General features: G+C 43.6%; 1 protein-coding gene across 1 annotated transcript in view; it reads left to right on the top strand.

Annotated features, from left to right (window-relative positions):
• Positions 1-27,783, top strand: part of ATP2B4 (ATPase plasma membrane Ca2+ transporting 4) — a 173,454-nt gene that overhangs the window by 90,046 nt on the left and 55,625 nt on the right. Inside the window, exons 3-6 of the mRNA XM_083617964.1 lie at positions 12,375-12,572; positions 24,842-25,099; positions 25,929-26,054; positions 26,838-26,963. Coding sequence (XP_083474090.1) covers positions 12,375-12,572; positions 24,842-25,099; positions 25,929-26,054; positions 26,838-26,963 — 708 coding nt within the window. The remainder of the gene's footprint in view (positions 1-12,374; positions 12,573-24,841; positions 25,100-25,928; positions 26,055-26,837; positions 26,964-27,783) is intronic.

Below are 27,783 nucleotides of genomic sequence, written 5' to 3' on the forward strand. Positions count from 1 at the left end.
ATCCCTTCTTTGTCTTTTTCTTAGGAACCATTTGAAAAGAGACAGTTGTGGTGTGACCCACCTTAGGTTGGATTACAATACCCAGTTGTGAGTCAGGACTTACCATCCCTAACATCAGTCTCCTACACAATGCTTTCCATTGTCCAGATGAAGATGTGCTTCAGACATAATGGAAAAACCATGGCTTTCTGCTACATAAATAAGCCAGTGGTTTGTTTAAAATCCATCTTGTGCACAATCCAGGATCTGAAACCACAGTTCATCTTGGGTTTCGATATAACAGGGAACTGTGGTTTGTTTTAAAGGACATGCTTCTGATCGTTTTCTTATGTTCACCAAAGAGCTGGGGAGTGGAGACTGTGTGGTCCCATTTACATCTGAAAAGGCTGAAGTCAATTGAAATACTGGGTTGACCGTATAGGTCTTAAAGCGAGGTGCACTGGCAAAACTCTGGGCATTTCCTGTCAATATTCTTTTAAATATCAATGCACCTAAAATGTACATGTTACCTAGGAACTATGCCAGCCACACCCTCATGCAGTAGGACTTTAGCATTAAATCTGCCATGGGGAAGCTGCTTTCTGGACACAGCCCCAGAGTTTGGATAACTTGAGTACAGCATGCCAAATTTGGACACAGCTCAGCAGAGTTGCATGGCAGGCCCAGAAACTTTCCTGTGAGCAATGAAAAATTATTGAATCCATTTTGCTGATTCAAGCTGTCTCTTGAGACTATCTGTCTTTCTCTATTAAAATATAGGAGTACTCTGTGGGCAACTAGTGCTGCTGAATCCCAGCCAAGCAGAGCAGCACCTGCTGCCAGGAATGTGCATGCCCAGTTCCCATCAGTCCCAGTTTTGCTTCATCTGCCCTTCTATGCTTAGCAACGAGCCCTTTGGAGACCAGCGAAGTGCTCAGGATCAAAGGCAAAACATTTTAAGTGCCAGATTTAGTTGTGTTTAGTTGACGTAAAGGCCATTTTCACCAGCTTGAGGTTCTCCTCAGCTAATTGCAGTAGTGTAAATGTGAGCAGCCTTCAGCCCTCAGCCTAATTTCCTAAGCCCTCTGCATGCAGACAGCTCAGACTCTGGCAAGAGCAATCGGGTCCTCCCCTCGCAGTCTGATGGGTGAGGAAGAAAAGGGAAATGTGGTGGCAGAAAGAGAAAGATTAAGAGGTGGCCAAGCCTATATTTTGATTTGGCTCTACCCACTGCTGGCAAGGAGCCCCTGACAGATTACCTCCAAGTAATGTTGTTCTCAACAGGAGGAAAGGGAAATGTTCCCCATCCCTGCACTAGAAATTGAATGTGATGTATCTAAGAAAGGGAGTCTCATCAGTGTATTAGCTTTTGAAGCTGGCATTCGTGCTTTTGAGTTTGTATCAAAAAAGAACCCAAATTAATCTCCCGTCTCCAGAAAACCCATTCAGGTTAAGGCAGCCCAGTGTGTGTTGTCTAATTATCACTATCACTGAGAAACTCATGGCTCAGAATTGCTTCCATCTCAAGAGCCGTCTTCAGGCCATTCTGTGATCACTGAATTCATTTTAAGGTTTGCTGAGACCCTGTGTTGGGGGATGGAGAGAGTTTTGGTCTCTGCGTCCAGCAGAATACTTCCTAAAGGATCCCTGTTGCTTTAAATATTCCTGCGCTCCCCCTTAATTTGAGTTGCCCTTGTAATTTGAACTTGGATACTTTCACAGAAGAAAAATAATGTGTGCCTTCTTTTGCTACTTTTCTTTTTGAAGCTGAGACATGGGTCTCTGAGTTACAACCATCCTCTTCCCCTATTGAGCTTGCTGGACATGGGTATTTCTCTGAATCGTCACAGTTTTTGTTGTTCTGTAAAATAATAATAATAATAATAATTACTATTATTATTATTATAACAACTTTTTAAACCTCCTTCTCAAAGTAGTACTGAGACTTTTTTTTTTAAAAAAAGATATTTATTAGAGTTTTGCAAAAAACAAAAATTTACAGAATAAAAGAAAAACCAAGAAAAAGAAGAATTCAAAAATACATAAAGAAGAAAAAAAAGGAAAATACAAAAAACAAATCCAATTTTTGATATTTCAAAGCTCATTTGCTTGTTTCCTTGACCTCCTCACACCTCCCCTTTTTGCATTCCCATTTACATAATCAATTCAGCAAATCCTTACCCTCTTTCATTTATCTTTATCTTAACTCTATATCCTAACATATTATGACTCTATCTTTTCATCTATTTATCAATTCATTTTTGCATATTCTTATTAACTTTTGTTGCTGAATACCACTTATTGCCAATCCGAACATAATTTTAACATTCATTAATTTTACAATATTTCTGAAGGTAGTCTTTAAATTTCTTCCAGTCTTCCTCCACCACCTCTTCTCCCAAGTCTCCGATTCTGCCAGTCATTTCCGCCAATTCCATATAGTCCATCATTCTCATCTGCCACTCTTCCAGGGTGGGTAAATCTTGTGTCTTCCAATACTTCGCAATAAGTATTCTTGCTGCTGTTGTTGCATACATAAAGAAAGTTCTGTCCTTCTTTGGCACCAATTGGCCGACAATGCCCAGAAGGAAGGCCTCTGGTTTCTTCAGGAAGGTATATTTAAATACCTTTTTCATTTCATTATAGATCATTTCCCAGAAAGCCTTAATTCTTGGGCACGTCCACCAAAGGTGAAAGAATGTACCTTCAGTTTCTTTACATTTCCAACATTTATTATCAGGCAAATGATATATTTTTGCAAGCTTGACTGGGGTCATGTACCACCTGTATATCATTTTCATAATATTCTCTCTTAGGGCATTACATGCCGTAAATTTCATACCTGTGGTCCACAACTGTTCCCAGTCAGCAAACATAATGTTATGACCGATATCCTGTGCCCATTTAATCATAGCAGATTTAACCGTTTCATCTTGCGTATTCCATTTTAACAGCAAGTTATACAAAGTAGTACTGAGACTTTTACATTTTACAAACATTTTGTTTAAATGTTACATTATTAGAAACCAAAAGGTTGGACAGTTGTCATGCATGTGGGAAATTGCCACTGGTCCTCCATCCACGTTGGTGGCCATCGGTATGTTTTGTGAGAGTGAATTTCAAAGTTTAGCTATGCACCGTGTGGAGAAATCCCTATCCTTAAAACAACCAATCATTCGTTTTCTTCTAGATCTCTTGCTTCCTCCCATAACCTTTAAACTTCCCATTTTGCCCCACTCCCCAGTCTTCATTTATTTCTTGCACACAGGCTTCTCTCCTATCACTTATAGTTGACTTCCTTCTGCCCTTTTCTAGATAAAAAGAGAGTTCAAGGCGTGCTCATAGGAGCCAGACTAGCTACTGATAAAGCCTTCTTTTTAAATCACAAACCACAAACACACTTTGTCTTTATAATAAACTTTAGCTTCCTCATGATAATGTTTGTTTTATCAATGTTTCCATTGAGAGATCAACATACATAGTACATGGACTTTGGAAATTGTGATTTCTGACCAAAGAAGACTGACAAAGGATAGAAGGGAAAGGACTTCTCCTTTCTTCTTGGCAAATTGAAACCCAGACAGGCTTAAAATCTAGTTAGTGAACTAGCCTGAATTCAAAAATAAAGCTTCTCTGAGTTATAACAGGGAACGGTGGTTTGTCTTAAAGCAAATGCTTCTGACCTTCTCCTTATTGTCAGAAGAGACACTGCAGGGTGAAATTTCCAAAAGCATCACAACTGAGTCCTCAAAATCTCCACTTTAACGCTGCCTCTGCACTTGTTGGCATCTATCTGTCTCAAGAGGCAATGGAGTGTGCCTTGGGGGAGGGGGTGAAGTCTGACTGTTGCATTAGCCTAGGCAGTGTGTACAGAGGTCCTTGGCTGCCCAGACAACAAGACTCCCCTCTCAGCCTCAGAGCAATATGTTGGAACCAGCTTGGCTGCAGGAGTTGCTGGAAGGAGGCGTACAAGGCACCATCCAACCATCTTAGGGACCATCCAGATTTGTGTAGGGTTTACTCCTTAGCCATTTCTTTTCCCGAATATATCCTGCAAGGCAGCGGAGATTTAGGATGAGAGTTTTCCTTCTCCCAAATGAGCTACCATCCCAGGTTGACCATCCCCATCTGCTTCTCACTCCCCTCTACAGCACATGCAGAAACAGCCTTATTGATCATTAGACCCACTATTGATCTCGTCCGCTCAATCTGCCAGAGCCTGTCTTCACATGCAGGGGAAGTCCTTAACTTACCGAGGGTTTAAGACCCATTGGCTACCCTGCACTAATGTCTTCCTATACACCTATAGCCTGAAATTAGGGTAGCTAACTTGGGCATTTCAGTAACTACACAAATATGTGTGCGTGCATGCGCACAGTGTATAAGAGCTAAATTTCAATGTTCTTTCTCTTTCTGCCACTGCAGCTGGTGGTTGTACTGCCATTGTCAGCATGAGTCCTTTGCTATTAGGGTCTCTCACATGAGGTACCCTGAACTGGCAGGCAGTGGTTATTTATTATTTGCAATACTATCCCACCTTTCCTCCAAGGAATTCATGGTTCTCCCCTTCCCCATTTTCATCTTCACAACAACCCTGTGAGGCAGATTAGGCTGAGAAACAGTGAGCAGCCCAAGATCACCCAGTGAGTTTCATGGACAAGGACCCCAATTTCCCAGGTCTTAGTCCATAAACTAGTGCATATATTACATCTAACTTGCCCGGTTGGCATGGGTAACAAGGAGTTCCATGTAGGCAAGTGAGTGTGCTGACAGCAGAGAGGCGGATGGCTCCTTCCCTCTTCTGCTAGCCTTCTTAGTTTCCATGCTGACCACAGAGGAAGAGGCTTCTGGCCAGCATGGAAAAACACAGCTCCATTTATTCTCTGCCAGCATGCTGGGCAGAAGGCAGTATAAAAACAGCAACTAACTTGCTAAGTGGCTTGGAGCTTACATTTCCATGCTAGCTGCACAGGAAGAGGCTGCTCACCTTAGCAGGCTAATAAAATAAAACTGCTGACTAGTAACTGTGATGGGCTTGTTTCTAAGGTTATATATTACAACTGTATGTCTTGGTGTTAAGGCTTATCCACTCTGGAGTTTACTTTGTGTTTGTGTTCTCATTTAAGCTGTGTAGTTCACATGATGTTACCCATAAGCAACACCAAACGAAATGTTTTCTCTCTGTAAATTTCAGGCTCACAGGGCTTTCTCTGTAGCAACTCCTAAGCTGTGGAATTCCTTCCCCATACAGAAGTGCATCTGCCACCTTCTTAATGTTGTTTTCATTGTATGCTGAAGACTCACCTCTTTGTCCTGGCCTTTGACCCCGATACATATATTCTCTTGACTGTAATTTGCTTTAAATTATTTTACTACTGGGTTGTTGTTTTTTAAAGAAGCAGAAATCTCAGCTAAAGCATCCATGACCATGACAGATGACCGTCCAACTTCTGCTTTAAAACCTCCAAGGAAGGAGAGTCCACAACTTCCTGAGGGAGACTGTTCCGCTGTCGAACAGTTCTTACTGTCACCAAGTTTTTCCATAGTCAGAATCTCCTTTCTTAAAACTTGAAGGCATTGATTTGAGTCCTACCCTCCAGAGCAGAAGAAAACAAGCTTGTTCCCTCTTCCATGTGACAGCCTTTGAGATATTTGAAGATGGCTATCATATCTCCCCTCATTCGCCTCTTATCCAGGCTAAACATACCCAGCTCCTTCAACCGTTCTTCACAAGGCTTGGTTGTTGTCGTTATTTTATCCACTGTACTTTTTATACAGCTACAGTCAGTGGAGCCCCATTTTCACACAGTGTACAGTTTATTTGTTTTCCTCTTAGTAGCTGGTTGCACAGTTGTGCACCCAAACAGCTGGTGTCTTTGTGGATGCAGGGCGCTTGCAAGAGATTAAAAGAAAACAAAAGCCAGAACTTGATTGAGGAGGGTGTCAGACAAGCACACTCCAACCAAACAACCCAATAATTTGCAGACACAGTAGAAGAAAGGAGGCATGCATGAAATACAGGAGCCTGGGAAGGAGCGAGTACTGTAGCTGGGAGAAAAATGTGTTGTCAATAAGACCAGCTATAGCATACCCAAGAAAGAGCAGCTCATTGCACCAGATTGGCTGTTCTGGTGTGCTTGAACTACCCCAGCCTCACTCCTGGCCTGCCCCCTCAACATCCTGGGACATGGTGGCTAGACTGCTGCTGGGAAACCAGGCCCACAGTGGCACCCATCATCATTAGTCCCCAGCCTACTTTGGAGAATGACAGATTGATTTGAGGCAAAGTGACCCAGAGCATGGAGCTTGCCCACTTTAATGGAGACACATCCAGTCTGGTCCAGTGGGCCTCCTGTCCTCCTTTAGAGAAAACCAGGAATGAGCTTTCTGTGGTGAATTGTAATTCACTTACTTTGGGGGAGGGTGGCTGTAAGGGATGGATTTGTCTTCAGCCTCTGCTCTGCCTGGTTTGTATTTGGAAAAGACAAGATGAGGGACCTGGGATTAGAACGAGCGGGGGGGGGGGCGTAGTTTGAATGGAGTTGCATGAACAGTGATAGGGACTAGCTGCCTCTGTATACTGTGAGCATACATTAAACATTAACATGTGTTTCCCAAGAGTGGGTGCTGAACAGGAGGTGATAGGGACCTGCTCCAAGGCCTTTGTAGTAAAATCCACATAGATTTCCACTTCCGTGTGCAATTCCTCCAATGAGAATCTGTTGCAAGAAATCTCTCCCAAGAATGAAGCTGTTATATTGGAGTAATTACCGGTACTTAAAGAACACAATCTCAGGGTTGTGTTTGTACAAAGTTATTTGAGTAGCACACCCTTATATTGCTTTTGTTCTCACTTGGGGAAGAGTTTAAGCAAGGTGAGAACTCCTTGTTATGTGACCAGAGTTGAGTCCTCTGTCTCTTCTCAAGCTGCCTCTGCCTATTTCTTTTCTGGAAAGCAGAACAAAGGAGAGAGCTTGCAGAATAGTCCACGGTTCTTCACTAAGCACACCTCATCTTGTAGAGGAATGTACTCCTGTACATAAAATAGTGTATAAGTAAATGTTAAGGTATACACCAAGCTTCTCCATGCCCAGTGCATGCCAGATGGCTTGGACTACAACTCCCATTAGCTCCAGCTGGCATTGTCAATGATCAGGGATGATGAGAGTTGTAGTTCCAAATATACGAATGGTGCCCCATTGGGGAAGGCAATCCACCTTGGAGTAATGCTCATTAAATTGCATGCAGAGGTGGAGTTTGGAGGCAAAGAAATGGTAGCCTCTCTGGAATCTTTCCCCAGAATTTCAGGAGTTGGAGTCAGGAGTAGGTCAGCAATAAAAAACACCAGTGTCCATGGGCATAGCCAGGAGGGCAGAGGGGCAGCTGCCCCCCCAATCAAGTAAATCCATAAAAATACTTAACTTTCTGAGGTTCTGCCCCCCTAATATGAAGCATGCTCCCCCTAACATAAATCCTGGCTACGCCCCTGCTGGTATCAGTGAAGTTAATGCTTCATTCAAAGAAACCAAAACAGTGCAGTTCTAGTGATCCCAGCAACGCTTTCCAGTAGGTCTTGCCCCAATGAGGCAGTTGTGGGGACTGAAGGTCCCCACCTTCCCACAGCTGTCTTAAGGCTCCTCACCTGGGTCCTTCCCTAGAATGCTAGTGTTCTGTTGTTCTGTCTCCTGTTGTTCCACCCTCTTCCATTTCTCTGCACGTTCTTGTAGACCAGGGAGAAGGGGAGCTGGTCACAGCAGGAGGGGGAGACTTCTTGATTCTTCAGCAGTCCACTTCATTTTTGTCTCCTGGCCCTCTTCCTCGCCTTCCTCTGAGTCCAAACCACGCTCTGCCATAGCCTCTTCCTGCTCACTAAACCCTGTTGCCTCTTCAGTTCCCAACACCTCCTCGTCCTCCCAGTCTGCCCCCACCTCTCCCTCTGACCACTCATTGTCATCCCCCCACCATTCCCCTGGCTCTGAGACTTCTTCACTTGGGGGTTCCCTTGGGGTCCTCTGCATCCAGCCGGTTCATGACAAAGAGTAGACTGACCGTGAAGGCTTAACTTTCCTTGAACATTGCCAGTCAGCCACTGGTCTCTGGAAATCTTTGAAAGTCCACTCAGGTCTCATTTCTGGTCCAGCCAGAGGTCCTAGCTCTACAAAAAATTGGCTCGGGAAATGTAGGGACGGGTATCCTTTCTTCTCTCCCAAAGCTAGGAGGATGAAGCAGCTTGCATTGGCTGCTCCCTGATCTCCCCGCTTTCCTCTCTTGGAGCTGCACTTCCTTGTTTTCCAGCTGTTCTGATCTGCTTGCTTTTGGATAAAAGCAACATTGATTTCTCTCTTCACTCTGGACATTTGTTTAAGCCAGCAGACTCCAGTAAGCTCAAGTTTCTTCTTTCCATTTCCTGCCCCTTCGTCCGCAGGGAGAGGTGTAAGTCACCAGTCAGACAGCGTGGCAAGTTTTCCGGAGCTTATGTGCCTGCTGGGAACCCCTAGCAGCATCCCATATGTCAAAGAAAGTGCCAGCCAGATTGTTGCCACGCAGGGACATTATTCTGTCCTTTCCTGCCCAAGCAAAGCATTGTGGGAGCTGCCAAGACTCTGAGCGCCTTAAGTGGCAGTCAGACATTTTGGCAACTATTACATTTGAGAAGACCTTAAAAGCCAGAGTGATAATCCTTGGGAGAAGGAGTCTTCATAGTTCTAGGCCAAAAAGGGCTTCATGGTTAGAGCTATGGGCAAGCAATGAAGATGTGCTCAATCTCTCTCTGTCAAGGCTTTACTATTTAAACTTGGTCATTTGCTGTATTGAAGCATTACATCCACCTAGTCATGCGTGGTCATTCATTGGGTTTAGCCTACTTGATGACATCATTGAAGGAAAGCCAGCATGGCATAGTGGTTCATGTGTTGGACTAGAACCAGGGGAAGCAGAGTTCGAATCCTGACTCACCCCCAGTGCTGATCTGGGGACAGTCACCATCTTTCAGCCTCACAGAGTTGTGAGAATAAAGTAGGGATGGAGAGGGTCATGTACACCAACCTGAGATCTTGAAGGAAGCATGGGATGAAAATGAAAATATTGTATTCAACCTCTCTGCAGCTGTTGCATGGCCATGTTACCCCATTTCCTTCATAAATTCCATTCTCCCAAGGAAAATCCTGTCTCTTTGCAATATAAATTGAGGCAGTTCTGCCACTTGGTTTGTATCTGTATAACTACCCTGGTAAACACCTTTAGTCGTAAAAGGAATTGGATGTTTCATGTTAGGCTCTATGGTAATAAAAATTATTATTATAAGGTGCTTAGCTCCAGCAGTGGGGTTCATTTCCCCCACCCCCCGCAGTACGGATTGTTTGGTATCAGTGCTTCCTGGGCATGAATTATTTTGGGGATTTGAAAGTACCACTGATGTGTGAAGAGCTTGTGGGGAAGGGGAGGGAATCTGCAGCCCAGAATTCCAATCTAGGAGGGGGACAGCGGCACAGGTGCTGTTCATTTCATAATAATAACAAAAAAAGAATATATATTAATATATTCAAGGATATATTTATTAGTGTGTCCAGTTTGATCCAGAAATAAATGTGTAAGCTGACTGTGTGTGTGTGTGTGTGTGTGTGTGTGTGTGCCGGAGAGAGAGAGAGAGAGAGAGAGAGAAATAATGTGTCAGAAAGAATATTTTATTTTGAAATATAGTAGGCACTTGTGAAAAGAAACGCATTATCAGGTCACTTCTTGGTTTAAAAATGGCAAAATGTGCCTCTTCAAATGGAAAAATCCCTCCACACTTGTTGTATCTATACAATGCCCCCAACAGCCTTGTGATTCCTTTTAACCCCTAAAGCTGAGGCAGTGGCACAGAACTGGCAGCTGCCATCATAGCATCATAGAGCTGAAAGAGATCTCAGGGGCTGTCTACTCCATCCCACCCACCCAGCTAATTCAGGAAACCCTGTCCTCCAGCCGGAAACACTGCTGTTCCTATCCCCAGTTGCAGCAGAGCAGGGCCGTCTTACCCATAGGTGCTAGGGGTGTGGGAAACCCGGGCGCTGGGCTCTCAGGGGCGCCAGGCTGATAGTCTGGGGCCCAAGAGTTGAGTTCGGGGAAGAGCCTGCCCATCTGTCGGAGCACCATGGTGGGCTCTTCTGCTGTGGGTGGCTCTGTGCCTCAAGTTTGGGGGCAACTGAGCCAGTGAGATGCTGAGGTGGCCAGCTGGCAATGCCCTCCTGCGCGCCTGGGACTGGGCAACCAGAGAGCCACCGGGCAGATCTTTGCAGCCCTGCAGCAGAGAGACTGGTCAATGCATAGTCAGCTCAGGTTTAATTTCTAATTAGCTGGTCCATGTAAAAGGTAGCAGGAGCCAGATACTTAAGAAGTCATAAGATGGGGTGTTTGACCAACATGGTCATAGACTTGAAGTGGAGAAGAGATGAGAGTCTTCCCATCCATTCTTGAATTCCTCTTTCTTCTATTGTGTGCCAAGAATGTCTCCCCACACACACCCCCAATAGCCTGCCTTGAAATTGGCAACCGTGAAATGAGTTCACATCACTTGCTGGCATGCCACCTTTCCCCAGATCACCCTGGTAGATTGCAGAGTGAACCCTCCGACCTGATATTTGAGCAAAGCTAGTCATGCAAGATCACAGGGCTCCTTCTGCTCCTGTTTGGTATTTCACGCCCCACTATCTGGGCTTCAGGAAAATCTGTGGGTGGGTGGGTGGTGGGAACACTGGCATCCTTGACACCTTGCTCTCTTCAAGTGAGAGCTGCCGTGCAGCCTCAACTGGCTTTCCTCCTTTGTTTCTGAGGAGTAGCAAGAGCTTGGGCAAAATAATACAATCTGATGGGTGGGAATGGGTTTCAAGACCTCTTCTTATTTTGCAGACATTTCTGTTCCTAGAATGCATGTGAAAATAACTTCTATGATGAAAATCCTAATGCGGGATGGATGGGTTGTTGACCTGTGTGGTCAACATCTTTTGGATACTTGCCACAAGCGAGACAATAGCTAAGCCCCTTCCTATGTTGCTGCTTTGATCAGCTGAATGCACATTGTTATCTGGGAGGTGGACCCTGGTTGTCTTGCATTTAAAATGGGATTCTGTACACTTAACATTTCAAAAATCCCAATTATGCGATTAACTTGAATTATGCAGAGTAATTTTCTTTTTTGGCCTTGCCTAATTACTAATCCTCCTATTCCTAATTTATTCTGCACAAAGTTTTCTAAAAAAAATATGTAGATCTTCCTCTCCCTCTCCTGAACTTAAGCGGCTGTGGTGAGGATGTGGTTTTAAGCAGCTGTAAGAAAGACACCCAAAAGACAGGTGTAGTAATCACTACCAATCTGTGCAGCTGTCTTTTTCTTTTTCAATGTGGGTGGGTGTGTTAAGTACACTGTCAGTTAAAGTGAGCAGATGAGGGGATGTGTGTGGAGGTACTCTGGATTTTCACAGAAAATATTTGATTCCATGCCTGTGTGATAATAAATACAAAGTATTCTATTCTTGGGATGCCAAAGTTCTCCAAGGCTGTAACATGTCTAGAGCAGGGGTGGGGAGATGAAATGTCTAGGGGCCTTTGTATGACCCTCAGAATTCTGCCTAGGCCAGACCCCTGATTGGCACTGCTTTGCACCCTGAAAGTTTTTGCCCGGCTGGAATGTGTCCTTGAACTTTGCAGCTGTTAGAAATCAATCTTCTAGGGTGGTAGCACTTCGGAACTCCCTGCCTGTTGATCATCCAGATGCCTTCACTGTACTCTTTTCTGTACCTGCTCAAAACATTTTTGTTTAGGCAAGCCTATCCCGATATATAGATGTTGACATGTGTTTATCTTCTACTGTTAATTTTAATTATCTCTTAAATATTTTTCAGTACTTGTTTTTAACTGTTCTTTGCTGTGATAAGGTTTATATTTCTTGTAAGCAGCTTAGAGGTTTTATTAAGCCAAGTGATGTGTTAATTTTGTTAAATAAAGTAGTGTTACACAGTCTGGATGGAGGATAGAGAGGAGTGTGTGAGTGCAAACTCACCTATGATAAAAAGGTAACATTTGCATTTGTTGCTCCACCCACTTTTGCCTCTGGCTCCACCCACTACTGGCTTGTGTACTCCAGAAGGGAATCCTGCCCTTGGGCTGCAAGTGGTTCTCCACCTCTCATTCATTCTCTTTGGCATAGCAACTTCGTGTTTGCAATATTTATTTGCAAACAACATCTATCGCAGGAGAGCTTTACTGTTCACAGGGTGGGAAGTACTTTGTAATATACATAATGGAACCTGTGGAAGATGAAGGAAAGTGGGCATAAAGAGTGGGTTCAAAGTAATCATGCTTTTTGATACTCCCCTTTAATTTGCTCTCTCTTCCACACACCCTCTTTCTCGCAGGCCTCTCTGGGAACCCCGCGGATCTGGAAAAAAGAAGGCAAGCATTTGGCCAGAACTTCATCCCACCCAAAAAGGCCAAAACTTTCCTGCAGTTAGTCTGGGAAGCACTTCAGGATGTCACGTTAATCATCTTGGAAATTGCAGCCATAATCTCCCTGGGCTTGTCTTTCTATCACCCTCCTGGTGGAGATAATGAAAGTAAGTAACTGGTCTTTTTCTGTTTATGTAGCTTGGATCCCAGGGCAGCATGAGGGAGACCCTGTGGGAAAATGGCAGACCTTTGGGGAGGGAGGGGTGTTGTGGGGAGAGGTATTATATATTTTAATGAATGGTTGGTAGTGTGTGTGTGTGTGTGTGTGTGTGTGTGTGTGTGTGTGTAATGCTATAATGAATCTATGTTTAGTTTTCAAAACGTGTTGTTAGTTGCTTTGAGACCTTTTGCATAACAAATAACTAAGAAGTCTAATACAGGCAATATTCATGCCCAACTCTGCCCCGTTCCACCCCCTTTCATGATGTCTTTATGATGTTTGGGGGCTACTTCTTGTTCTAAGAAATGTGAAGGATGTACTGTGATGTGAAGGCATTGTGCATGCATGTGCAATCGCACATCATTCAGACAAACCTAAACCAGAAGTTGCCTATAAATACTGCTACTACAAGGAATCTGTCAGGGATTCTTTAGTTGTGATTCCTGCATTGCAGTGGCTTGGACTAGATGGCCCTTGGGACCCTTCCAACTCTATGATTCCATGAATTCTATTATTCTATGCTACTGCTAATAATAACAATAGATGCTTCAAGGCACAAAGCCATTCGGCACTCCTATCTGGTTGTCACAGCAGTCTGTCCACCTGCTTTTCTTGCCCCTCTGCTCCACTGCATAAGATTCCACTGGAATAGAAGGCCAGCTGTGTCGAGGTAGGGGAAAGCCAAACCTGTGTTGCCCTAGAGCTGCAAACTGGGCACCTTCCCAAGTGGGATATAGCTTCCCACCATGTGGGCCATTGCTTTAGAACAGGGAACCTGTGGCCTTTTGGATGTTGTTGGGCTCCCAACTCCCATCATCCACAGTACAGCCAAAAATCAGGGATGGTGGGAGCTGGGCCACAGATTCCTCATCTCTGCTTTAGAAACAATGAATGGCTTTAGAAACAATGAATCCTCATCTCTGCTTTAGAAAATGGCTCACCTTGTAACATAAAGTAGATCCTTCACATTTCTTAGAACAAGTGACTTGCCTTGTAAGATAAACCAAATCCTTCTCATTTCATAGACTTAATAATCTGTGCTCTCGATAGATGACTGTTTTGGGTGTTGCTGGGTCCAGACCTTCACTGAGTGTAAATCTATGTTAACTGTTAATCTGTGCTGAATTTTCCCTAGCTGAACATTTAATTTTATATTCTCCCTTCTTTGTTCCCTTACCTGATTGAGAGTTAAAACACAATATAGTCTCCCCCCCCCCAATTCCCCATCTGGCAGCCTGGCTGTGTTTTCCTTACCCTCTTACAAGTCTCGGCTCCCTAGGCCTTCCCCTCTTAACAGTGCCAACTGCAATGAACAAATAACATACAGCTTGATCCAAAAACTTCTGTCAATTAAAGGAGCTACTCCTAATCACTTCAAAACATTCTCAAAGGAGAGCTATGTCCTTTGGCCTGGCCAAGTCCCAGCAATTGAATAATTCAATTTTACCAATGAAATTCAGTGTAGTTGGCTTTAGATGCAGGATTCGCCCCCCCCCCCCCGGTGCCACCACTGCACTAAAATTTCCTGTCTATAATACAATGGTACCTCGGGTTACATACGCTTCAGGTTACATACGCTTCAGGTTACAGACTCCGCTAACCCAGAAATAGTGCTTCAGGTTAAGAACTTTGCTTCAGGATGAGAACAGAAATCGTGCTCCAGTGGCGCGGCAGCAGTGGGAGGCCCCATTAGCTAAAGTGGTGCTTCAGGTTAAGAACAGTTTCAGGTTAAGTACGGACCTCCAGAATGAATTAAGTTCTTAACCCGAGGTACCACTGTATTGTACAGTATTTCAGAATCCTAGTAGACATGCTAGATGGTATTTCAGTGATGCTATAGCAATTTCTGCCTAAGCAGTAATATTACCCAAGTGGCAAAGAAACAGAAGATGGAATCCTGTTCGTAAGTTATTTTTGTTATGCTGGTATCCAAATAATTTTATGGACTTTGGTAGAGATCAGTGGCTAAGAAATGGAAACTGTAGTGGAGAAAATGGGGCTGAAATGCCACCCCCACCAAATTCTCTCATAAAGGAAAGGAGATATCACTTGTTTCTGTCTTTATTGTTGTCTGTATTGCTGCTGTAAGCTGACAGTTCAAATTGAACCACTTCCCTGACAGTAAGGAGGCTGTGATGGTTGACAGTATTGAACAAGGAAGGAGGGCAGCTGAGCTGAAACACTTGAAAGAACATAAGAGGAGCCTGCTGGATCAGGCCAGTGGCTTCTCTAGCCTAGCATCTTGTTCTCACAGTGGCCAACCAGAAGCCTGTGGAAAGCCTACAAGCTTCTCTGCCCACCTGCAATTCTCAGCAGCTGTTATTCAAAAGCATGCTGCATCTGAGAGTGGAGCTCTGGTCAGACCTCACCTGGAGTACTGTGTCCAGTTCTGGGCACCACACTTCAAACTGGAACGTGTCCAGAGGAGGGCAACCAAAATGGTCAAAGGCCTGGAAACGATGCCTTATGAGGAACGGCTAAGGGAGCTGGGCATGTTTAGCCTGGAGAAGAGGAGGTTAAGGGGTGGTATGATAGCCATGTTCAAATATATAAAAGGATGTCACATAGAGGAGGGAGAAAGGTTGTTTTCTGCTGCTCCAGAGAAGCGAACACGGAGCAATGGATCCAAACTACAAGAAAGAAGATTCCACCTAAACATTAGGAAGAACTTCCTGACAGTAAGAGCTGTTCGACAGTGGAATTTGCTGCCAAGGAGTGTGGTGGAGTCTCCTTCTTTGGAGGTCTTTAAGCAGAGGCTTGACAACCATATGTCAGGAGTGCTCTGATGGTGTTTCCTGCTTGGCAGGGGGTTGGACTCGATGGCCCTTGTGGTCTCTTCCAACTCTATGATTGTATGATTCTATTCTAGGTAGAGCTTAGCCATCATGGCTAGGAGCTGTTGATGGGCTTGCCCTCCATAAATTTACCTCATCTCAGACCTTCCCTCCCTCCCAGGAGATACAGCCCAATAATAGTTTCGAGCACAAGAGAAGAGACACTGTTATGGTCAATCTGATATGTAATTAGTCCATTCTCGAGCAGAGTATTTCTCATTCACAGAGATAAGGGAAGGTAGGAAGAAAGCCATTAAATGTACTTGTTGGTGTTCGCTCATACTGTGTCCAAAATTAAGGGCATGTAAGAAAAAAACAAATTATTCTTACTTGAAATAATTTTGTAACAGCATTAGCAAAGATGTTTTAAAAGCATAGGAAGGGTGATAAATACATTGGGATTAGGTGAGTGCTGACCACTGACTCTAAAACAGCCTTCACCAATCTGGTGCCCTCCAGATATTTTAGACCACAATGCCCAACAACCCCAGCCCTAAACTATACCTTAGTAGCCTCTGGTTAGGAAATAACTGAGCCATGACTTACTGATTTTGGCTAGCTTGTGATGACTCTTCTTGCTAACCTGTGGGTTACTACCATTGTCAGCGGGGCGTCTTGACTTAGCCTTCCTCGCAGTGTCTGTTTCCTACAGAACCCATCAGTTAAGAATTCCATGTTGAGTAAGACCAATGATTAATTCAATCCAGTGTCCTGTGACTGACAGAGACTAGACGGAATGCAGGAAAGAGCTTGAGGTTTAAGGGAGTGGGGAGTTTGTATACTCTTACTGTCATGGTAGCAGCCAACAATCTTCTTGTCATGCACTTGTTCTGCTTCTCCTGTCTGGGTCTTATCTAGCCCTTGAATGATATTCCTACTCTGGAACTTTTATCTTTGGAGATACTCTAAAGCTCTGATGATCACCTTGGTGCTTTGGGAGTCCTTTATTTTTATTTTTCATCTGTGTCATCTTTTTCATCTGTTATTCTAAAAGCCTCCACAAATCCTGTGAACAAGAGTTTTGTAGATTAACAGTGCATTACGTAAAAACAATTTTTCATGAAAGCTGGTAGTGGCTGATTTCACTGAGTTGCCCCCTACTTGTTTTCTTGGGAAATCTAATGATGGGATGGATCTCCATCTGTGCAAGATACCATCATAGAGACCAGACAAAAATTCAAGTTCCTCATTCACTTTTTCTGCCCTTTCCTTCTGGATGTTACATAGTCTTACTTTCATCAGTGATGCCATCCCTCAAAGGACAAGTACTGTTAAGACTTTAAGGGATTTCCTCATAATGGAAATTATCCTTGGCATTGATATTTTTTGTTCCCTGTTCTCAACAGTTTGCTCCCCTCCAGCTCTATTCTGTCTTCTTTTTGTGTGTGATATAATAGAACAGCTCATGGAATCAAGTTGTGCACACAGCAGCAATGATTTTTGATATGGGCATTGTTAGCTTTTTCTTGTGTTGTTCTCTCCCCATCCCCTTTCTTTTCCCCTAATAGTTTCTAACCTCTTGGCTTACCTTCATAGCTACAGTGGTGCATTGTTTATTTCAGCAGTGAAAAATGACTCCAAAATCTGTATTCTGAGTGGTGATTTAGAGCTCGATATTCTATGCTTACATTAAATAGTCGTTTCCAGTGAGCATTACTTTGCACTCATTGCACTGAATTTCATTTGGCATTTCACTGCCAAGTCATTTTGGTTTTTTTGTAAGATTGTTCCATTCAGTCTATCCTTATCATCCTACAGCATCATTTACAATGCCTGCAATGCTAGAAATATGTTCCCCTCACTTGCCAGGTGAGTGTCACAGTTTGTGACATGACTAGACATGGAGTAAGTGGTCATCCTGTTGTCAGGGCTGGGCCGTGGGCAGACATTTGGAGCGAGTCAGGAACTGGGAGTCCAGACTGAAGAGCAATTGGGATGAGAGATGGCAAACCAGAAGGCAGGACTGAAGGCCAGAAACTCATAACACACCAGAGCAAAGTTGCACTGAAACAGGAAGCTCTCTTACACTCTTTCCTGTCCAGGAGGAACCAATGGCCACCCTGGGAGGAGTCAGTCCAGAAGGTTCTTCACTAAGAAGCTGTAGTGACAGAGATAGGCACAATGTCCCTTCCCTAGAATTTATCCTGCTGCCCATGTTGCTGTTTCTTATTGTCGTGTCCTCGGTCATAATATTTTGAGGTGGTCATCTTGCTTGTCTTGAGTTCAGCAACATCCACAGGGCCATCACATTAGTAAGCAGGATATTTACTGTAGACACACACCCCATAGTGGTCAAGAACTGTCAAGCAGCTGATCTAACCATTTGTCATTGGTAGTTGCTTAGCAACATAAATTAAGCTGCCCTCTCTCAGCCTGGAAAAATGGTTTGCCCGGGAGGGAAGAAGACAAAGGAGAAGGGCAGTGATGAGGAAGTATTAGGAGTTGGGTAATAGCATGGGGAGATTCCAGAGGATCCATGGTGTTTCCAGGTCCAAAGCTCAGTCCTGGAGAACCTCCATTTATGCTTGGCTATCCCAGATTATAGCCTGATTCACTAAGACAGACAGACACCACACACATCTCTCGCTATTATTGTCCATGGATCCAGATTATTTCTCCTGCCCTTAGTTCTTCATCTTTTCATGTGCTGTCATCCTTCTCCTGTCTTGACCTTATCTAGCTCCAGGAAGCTGCGCCTTGAAGGATAATCCTACTTGCGCTTCCTTGAAAACCATTTTTCTTTGGAGCTGCTCAAAAGCTTTGGTGTTCAACTGGACACTTGAGGAGTCTTCCAGTGATTCCCATCTTGTCAAATGTGTCTTAGTTTCTCCTTGAGTCTTTTATCTCTTGGAACCTGAGTACTGGCTTAAGTTCTTCTCTGGGCCCGTATCCTGTTCAGCACTTGGTTGGTGTTCCCTTTGACAAGTGGCCCTATGTCCGTTTCTATCCTGACCCTGTTGTCAGCCTGAATCCTGGCCCCTGTGTATTTTACAGGCCTTAGTCCTTGCCTAAGGCATATCTTGAGTCCTGATCTTAAATGTGCTTTTAGCAGGGCTGTGAAGGAGCTGTTTTTAATGTGGCTGCTCTATAAGGTCATCCTGTGGGTGGACTATACCAATTCTCTTCTGACTACTACAATTTTCACTGATTTTTCTGGGACTAAAGTGACTCACTGTCCTACAGTTCCACAAACAACTTTATAGCCTTTAAGACACACACACATACACACACAGAATGCAGCATTACAATGGCTGCATTCTATACCTCTGCCACATAAACTGATTTTATACAGTTAGCAGTTTTTGTAATTTCATTGTTCTGATCTCTGGTACTTTTGAGTGAATACCATCTGTTCTGTGTGACTTATTGCTGTCTAGCTTATCAATTTGCTCTTAAATGTCTCTTATTGAAAGATCAATTTGTGACAGCGCTTTAGATTTATTGCCGAAAATGTGCCATTTTTTCAGCTATACTTCTTCATTTAGGGCCTTCTATCCAGTGATCTCTGAGCCCTAAGGCATTCCAAAGCCCTTCAGTACAGTAGCTGATTGTGCCCTGTTATTAAAATTGAATTAGGGAAATGTTAAATTATATGTTAACATATCTTATATGGGATCTAAAAATTAATTCCAGAGAGAATAAAGAGACATATTTTATTGGCATATGGATATAGGGGAAGGGAATGAAAATGCTTTTTCTGTTAAGTCTCTCATAAGTTGTTAAATCCCTTATATCCCTGACTGATCACTGAGGACTTCAGGTGAGTCTGTGTTAGTTGTTCCTGTGGCTCAGGTACATCACTGGTACCCACTAGGAGCCATACATTTAGTAATGTGGGCTCTATTTTATGGAACTGCCTTCCAGCTGAGGTCAAACAGGCTCCTGTCTACTTAACTTTCAGAGCCTAATGGTTTTTAAATCATCATCATCATCATCCAAACAGGCATTTTTATTGATGTCTGATTTTATAGTTTTAACTGATTTTTATTTTTTGCATTGCATCTTTGTAAGCCACTTAGAGACTATTGCCATTAAGGGATATATAAATTGTTTGAACAAATGAATATATATTAAATTCACAGGACCTCCATTAACTCATTCTTCTCCAACTTGGAACCCACCAGGTGTTATTTGTCATGTTCGCATGTCTTGGTCTTAACCTGCCTGCAGTCTCCCACCATTCTTGGCCATGAAGACAGGGACTGATGGGAGTTATAGTTTAAACACCTAAAGGGCACCAGCTAAGAGAAGTCTACTCTAGATTGCTCCCACAAATCACTCCCATGACTTCATGTGGGAGGGGATTGTACATTCCATCTGTTCGCCACTCTCAAATTCATGGGATAACCAATGCTCCAGTAGATTTGAGTATGATCATTTCTCCCACAATGCTTTTAGACATGAGATTTGCTATGGGAGAGGTTGCTTTTTATTCCATGCTTCAGTGCATGCACAGAATTTGGTACTGGACCTAGAATTCATTTGTTTAAAAAAGCTTAATTTTTTAGATTTTATGACTGTGCAGACAGGCTTGAATGAAAGTATGTGGGTAGTGCCTAATGAAACTTCAGATGAGTAATTTGAATGAGCAAGTGGCAGGGCTTCAGTGAATTGCAGATTTCTTTGCCGCTAATGACCAGCACAAGAAGATTATAACACAAAGAAGCAACTATGTGCATATTTGTTGAACTTACATAAAGATAAAGGTAAAGGGACCCCCGACCATTAGGTCCAGTCGTGACCGACTCTGGGGTTGCGGCGCTCATCTCGCTTTATTGGCCGAGGGATCCGGCGTGCAGTTTCCGGGTCATGTGGCCAGCATGACTAAGCCGCATCTGGCAAACCAGAGCAGCGACGGAAACACCATTTACCTTCCCGCTGGAGCGGTACCTATTTATCTACTTGCACTTTGACATGCTTTCGAACTGCTAGGTTTGCAGGAGCAGGGACCGAGCAACGGGAGCTCACCCCGTCGCGGGGATTCAAACCGCCAACCTTCTGATCAGCAAGTCCTAGGCTGTGTGGTTTAGACCACAGTGCCACCCGCATCCCATCTGCACCCATATGAAGAGGTTGTAGCATTCTGCTCCTCTAAATACAAAATTTAGCACAGGATTTTTTCTCTCTGAAGATTTACATATTTTTTACTTTCTTTAATATGTCTGCCGTGCCCTTCAGCAATATACTCTCAGGCAGCGAACAATCTATAAGAGTAATTAAAACCATATCAAAACAACATACCAAACATATTAAGATAGCAGAGGCATGATTAAAACACATGAGATTATCACAGAGGCAGAATAAAGCCAATTTAGATCACAATTCGATTGAGTTTATCTTTACCTGGCACCATGAAGACATAGGATTGGTTGCCAAGTGAGTCTCCCAGGGGTGGGAGGGCTAGGTGCTTCAGCCAAGAAGGCTTCCACTTAATTTCCACCAAGACATCCACCTAATTTCAGAGAGCAGAAGCACCTTGTCCCTGGTCCCTGATGATGGCTTCAGTATATGGGCAGGTTCATAAGGAAGAAGGTTGCTCATCACTACTGCTGTGAAAGGCCACTGGGCTTAGTTAGCATCCATTTAGACTCACCTGGAAGTAGGTTTCTCTGAATGCAATGGAGATATCTCCTAAATAGGTGTGTATGGAACCACACTGATAAGCTATAGTTGAATTGCTGCTTTCCTCAACTGCACTAATATGGTTGGTCAATTACTACTGATGTGAAGTGGCATGTAAGTGGCCTGCACGTAAGCTCTAACAGAATTGTCACAGGCTCTGCTGTTGCATTCTGTTCCGTTTAACTCCACCATTTACATTACTTGAGCCCTTCAGGAATGCTTATGCCACAATGAAATTTGTCCATCTTTAACGTGCAACAGACATCTACACTCCTGTGGAAATTTTCATGTAATATGCCCACTAAGCGGGATGGGACCAAGAACCCCACAATTTTAAGTGTCTCTTCTGCTGCAAGATTATGACCACCATTCACATTCCACACAAATAAAATCTGAAAACTAGATGTAGCCCACGACTAACGGCAAATTTCCAGTGTGGCCCTTGCTGCTCAGCAAGCTGCTCTTTTTATAGAGCTTACCTTTACCGGCTAATGTGTTTATAATTGCGTCAGCTACTGCCTGCTGTGTGGACGAACCTCCATGGACATTTCAAAAAGCTTTACGCTAAGCCTTTAGCAACATCCATCAGGCTCATGGATGAAAGCAAGTTGATCAGAGGACGTCTTTTTGTTGTCTAGAAAGATATTATCTCTGCAGTTTGGGGAATATAGTAATAATTCTCTCCTCTTCTGCATGCTGCATGGTTTCCAGTAAAGATTAGTCCAATTTTCCTCCTTACATAACAATGGAGAAGCAAAAGGGCTGCACATCAACAGAGCTCTGATGAACAAAGGTTTTCAGATGGTGGCCTGCAAGCTCCATTCAGGTGGCCTGCAGAAAGGTTACAGAACAGTGACAGATATTTGGACTTGCTCTCACCTGATTTGATTTGTTTCCTGAAAACTGAGATCAAGGCCATTTTGATGTAGATGTTTCTAACAGACTAATAAGACCCTGGCCAAGGGCCTACTATTTTTACAATACAGTGTGGTCTATATAAATAATTTTATAAATAAATAAAATTTAAATATTTCCCCTAAAAATTCGCTAGCTAAAGCAGGCTATTCTTAGCAGCCCAGTCTAAGTCCTGTGATTTTTAAAGTGCAGTGCTGGTTTTGATAATGTCAGCACTAAAGAAAACAGTGAGATCAGAAGCGGTGTGTGTGTGTGTGTGTGTGCGTACGTACGTACATACATACATACGTACATGAAATACTGCTGTGGGCCATTTTGTGATGATGCCAGATTGCAGGAGTAGAGGCTTCATACGTTTCATAGTATTCTTCCTTAATCCTCCCCCTGAAAGTTCTCAAGATTCCAAATTCTGTGCTACATTCCACGTTCTGTTCTTGCATGTTGAACCTGCAGGGAGTCAAATTTCACACAACCATGATTATAGTCAGGCTCTTTTCTCAGATGGCATTATTTTTAGGTGGCTCCTGTGCACAATAAACACACTCAAAATTAATTCTGTTTAATTAGCGAAAGCCATTGTAAACAGTGCCACCTGAAAGCAGTTTTGGGTAGTGACGCTCCAGAGGTGCAATTCCCTTCCCAGACAAATTCACCTGTCACCATCATCAATTTCTTTTATATGTCAGCAAACACTGTCCTCTTCACCCATTTTTGTTATCGTCTGGTGTTACAGCTGTTGCATTTGGGTTGAGCTGGGTTAGGCTGTTGCTTTTATATAGTTTGAAGGGTTTTATATCGCAATTTTAAGTGTAAGCTGCTATGAGTGCTACTTTAAGTGGAAAGGAGTAAAAAAACAACTAAATAAATAAAATATTCCCAGATTTTTCCAGTGTAGTTGCAGACGTATACACAGTGTAATTGCTATGAGCCATATTTGAGCTTGGGGAAAAAATCTTTCCCAAACTGGATTAGCTGGTGGCCCTGAGGAGGTTTCTGCCCCACCCTATAACATCTGGGTACTTGCCTGAATTATCTAGAGCCATCCACTTTGCAGGCACCTGCTGTCATCTTTTGGCACTGCTTCTGACATATGGGTAATTTTATTTTATTTTTATTTGTATCTCACCCATCTTAAAATCAGGGTGGCTTCCAACATGGTAGAATACACATAAAACAGTAATAAACATAAAAGCATTAGATAAACCAGCTAAAACCTGAGTCCTAAGAGATATTAAAAACCTTGACTAAACAAGAACGGCTCTCAGCCTGCATCCCAAAAGAAGCAGGGCGGATTGCTAGCAAGTATCTTAGGGAGCTTCAAAGAACCACAACTACTTCTGGTTCCGCCTTGCAGGCAGATGCTAAACCTGATAGCTCAGTAGACCCTTCCAACTTTAAGATCCCAGGGGCTGGCTCATGCTTGCATATTCATTACTTGGTGATAGCAACATCAAGTGATCTGCTCCTACAAACAGGCAATCATTAATAATAGAGCCTTCACATCTGAAGTCACTGCAAACACAGAGGGCCGGATTTAAGCAATATGGTGGGCTAGTGGAAGCCAGCACAGAGATTCCTGGTAGCACAAGAGGGTGTCCCTCCCAGACAGCCCACGCCTCTCCCAAATTTGCTGTAAGGGGGTCAGGAGAACCCCTAGAACAGTGTGGGTGGGTGTGGGAAGCAGAGATCACCGCACCGGCCAAGCAGAAATGCTTGTGCTGGTGGCACAATTGTATCAACACAACACTGAATTCCACCAAAGGTTTTCATCTGAGACCCTTCACATGTTTTCAGCTGCATGGAAATTACAGTCTTCATGATCTAGGATACTGGGTGCAGTTGTTTACTGCTTCCCTAAGATGGGAAGGATGGAGAGGAGAGAAGTTAAGGTGTGTGTTGGGGATGGCTTTGGGGTTTGGGGGGTCAGAGAGAACCATTGTGGTACCTTCTGACAGTTTGCTTTGGTTTGTGGACTTTTCCTTGTTTCCCCTGAATTTGGGGGTGGGACAGCTTTGTGGGGTAACATGTCAAACCAAGAGAGGAAACCATTTTTCCTAATGGTTTTGTATGGGTATGACCTTTCAGAGATGGAGTAATGTTGAACCTGTGAGCCAAGGTGGTTTGGAATAGCAATAAAGGGCAATAAATAGGGCCAGAATGACAGTGGGAAAAGAGCAAGTGGTACTTTTGTTATTTTATGTTTCTTAAATGTCCTTGGTCGGTGTCATCAAGACATTTAATGCCTTGTGAATGGGCTGTCCTTGAGCATGTCTCCTTCAGTGAATAGGAGTTTTCCATCAACTGTGCACAGACTTTCCTTGCCACTGTCCAGCTACAAGGCTCCAGGCCCAATCTTAACACATTTTCCCTCAGAAGTAAGTCCTGCTGTGTCCAGCAGAATTCACTTTGGGTCAGTGTGTAGAGGGTTTTAGACTTATGCTTTTGAAAATGTGTTAATATGCTATGTAGTGACCTTTATTATGTGGATAAAAATAATTCCTCCCTTTTCGACCCTTTGTCATTCTGAGCTTCTAGTGCAATGTGCCTTCCTCTGCTTTCAAAGGGATTCACCAAGGGCACTCATTACAAAAAAACCCAGACTAGTTCCTTCCTTATTTTGTATTAATGGTTTGGAGAACATTATTACTTCCCTAGTCTCACTACCTGCTCATCATAATATGGGCAGGTAGCAAGTATTATGCTAGTGTCACAAGCAAATAATTCAGTTTTATGGTTTTTTGTGAAGGGCAACTGGCAGAGAGTGGCTGTAAAAGTAAGTTTGTTACTGAAAACATTCTCTCTCTCTCTCTCTCTCTCTCTCTCTCTCTCTGTCATCCCATGGCAGTGTGTGGGCAAGCAGCAGCTGGTGTAGAGGATGAAGGTGAGGCTCAAGCTGGATGGATTGAAGGGGCAGCCATCCTCTTCTCGGTCTTTATTGTGGTGCTGGTCACGGCCTTCAATGACTGGAGCAAAGAGAAGCAGTTCCGGGGCCTCCAGAGTCGGATCGAACAGGAACAGAAGTTCACGGTCATCCGGAAGGGGCAGGTTATCCAAATCCCCGTGGCTGAGATTGTGGTGGGGGATATTGCTCAGATCAAGTATGGTGAGTAAAATACTGTAACTGGCCGGACAATCTGCTCCTTCTTTCCATATGTCACGGGTTTTTTTGTCATTCGTTCTTATCCCTGAGCTATGTGAATGTTCTTCACTGGCAATGGAAATGTCTCTTATCCATCAGAGAACTTCATTCCCGAGGATAGAGGTGGGTGTGATAGGCCTGAAAGTTATGAGAGCAGCTGGGGCAGTGTTGTGTTGGTATGGTGTAGGAGGTGAAAAATGATGTGGGAAGATATTATGGGCAAACGGCAGGGATGGGGAATCTAACAGTAAGTTAAGGAGAAAGAGGGCTAATGGATTTTTGGTGTATTGTAGAGTTGGTCAGAGAAATGCCCATCTTCCAACAACACACCAAAAAAGCCCTCTTTCTCCTTAACTCTCCCTCCTATTTCTGACCAACAGAGTTGGAAGATGGGCATTTCTAGAAAGAAGTGAGGAGGGGAACGGCTGTATAGTATGAAGAACCCAGCACTGAGGTCACTCATGGGTATTCAGTAGTTGTGCAAATAAGATTTCTGAGCCAAAAAACAAGGTTGAAGATGAAAACATCAGATTCCTTCAGATTCATATTAACGCATCCCAGTTAGCCTGCCTGAAAACCCGCATACTATCTATATCTGTTCTGAACTTTCTTTCTTTCCTGCAAGCATCACACCAACCCCATAACCTGTCTTTCTGTAGAAATGCAAGTTTCGTGTCTCTCCCCTTTCAAGATTCTAAATGGATCTCAGAAATTAGTGAAAATGGAGTCGCTTCAGGTTTGGTGGAGAATAGCTGAAAACTCTTGAGAGTATGTTGATTTTTGCATCTTCCAGGTGATTTGTTGCCAGCAGACGGGATTCTGATCCAAGGCAATGACCTGAAAATTGATGAGAGCTCTCTGACTGGGGAGTCAGACCAAGTGAAGAAATCTCTGGATAAAGACCCCATGCTGCTTTCTGGTAAGTCTGTCATGATTGCCAACTCGGATCCTGGTATACATTAGGGACAGTAAGTTGAACTGCAGCCCATTTGGTGTTGTGTTCGAGTTCTTTTTATCCTGGGGGCATCTGCTTGTAATTATAGCCATGCCCTGCTGGCCATCCTTAGTGGAGATTCCATAAGCTTTTCTGTGGTAGAGAAGTTATGTTCTGATGCTCTAGGATGTTATAGACAGGATTATCCTCTTTCACTCTGAGCAATGAGGTGCCATGTTGACAGGCCTAAAGATTGATCCTCTGCTGGAGGAGCATGCACACTTTGAACTGCCAGCCTAACAGGCTTCTTCCTCCAGTTTCTTTCTCAGTAAGCACATGGTGATGTGTGCTGGAGTATGACACTCCATTTGTAGCCCAACAAAATCATTCACTCTGCATAACATCCCTGATGCCTTTCTTCTGCATGGGGATCTATGGAAGGAAAAAGCAAGGGTAGCTCAGGAACTGAGTTGTGGGCATGTGGGCTCTCGTTTGCTCATGGAGTTCACATCTGAAAGAGCTTCCCCATTCCTTCTTAGCAGAGAGGCCAGCTCTGTGCATGCACTTATTTGTGTATGCTTTGCTGCCCCTTTCATTGAAATGAATGGAGAAGCCAGCGCACACATGAAGCTCTGGAAATCGCAAGTGAGCCTAGAAATGAGGCTCCATCTTCTATTTTTCTCTGCACTTTCTCGCAGAATTCATTGTGCTTTCTCCTCCATTCCTCGTGGTTGCCTTTCTCCACATTTTGCCTTGTCTTTTCAACAGGGACTCATGTGATGGAGGGCTCTGGTCGAATGATGGTCTCGGCTGTGGGTATCAACTCACAAACTGGAATCATTTTTACTCTACTGGGTGCTGGAGAAGGGGAAGAGGAGAAGAAGGTCAAGAAAGGTAAGAAGATTCTGGAGCCAGGCTTTTGTGGGAAGCATCATCTGAGAGTTCCTTAGGTGCATTGACACTTGGTGGCTGGAGTGGAACACATGCTCCCCTTTGCGTGAGTGTCTGAACTGAAACCCTGTGAATTTTAGGAAGAGGAGATGTTGGGAGTTCTGCGTCCAATGCTGTGAACTCAAGATGTAGCTGGTACAGGCATTGCCAATGAAAGAGGCTAGTGAATTTCCAGCAACTTCTTCTTGTTTCCTATTCAGCTGCCGCTCAGTAAAGTTGAAAAGTTGGGGTGGGCTTGGTGGGGACAGGACTCCTTGGGGTCTACTATCCATAACTAGTTTTAGAAACAATACATGGATTTGCTCCACCGAGCTACCTTCTTAAGCTGGCAGAATTAGCTTTCTTAAAAGGGAGACGTGGGAATTTCAACCAAGTGTTGCAGTGTGGAGTGGAACAAATAGGGCAGCAACCAGCCAGCCATGACATTCTCTCAAACATCCAGTTCCATCCCCCCACGCCAACAGTCAGTATTCCCTGGGAATTGAGAATGTGCAGTTTGCACTGGGCTACTTATTTATAAGAAATATTTATATACCACTTTATCGTAAAAATATCAAAGCAATTGACAGAGTAGAAATATGAAACATAATATCATAGAATAAAAACATTAACATGTTAAAAACAGGCATCTATAACCATTGTGGAAGTACCGTATCATCTTGATAGGCCTGGCAGAAAAGAAAAATTTTCAGCAGGTGCTTAAAAGTTGGAAGATGCCTGCTGAATCTCTGTTGGGAGAGCGTTCCACAGGACTGGGCAGATA

Source organism: Podarcis filfolensis (assembly GCF_964270895.1).
Source record: "Podarcis filfolensis genome assembly, chromosome: 6".
In the NCBI taxonomy this organism is placed as follows: Eukaryota; Metazoa; Chordata; class Lepidosauria; order Squamata; family Lacertidae; genus Podarcis; species Podarcis filfolensis.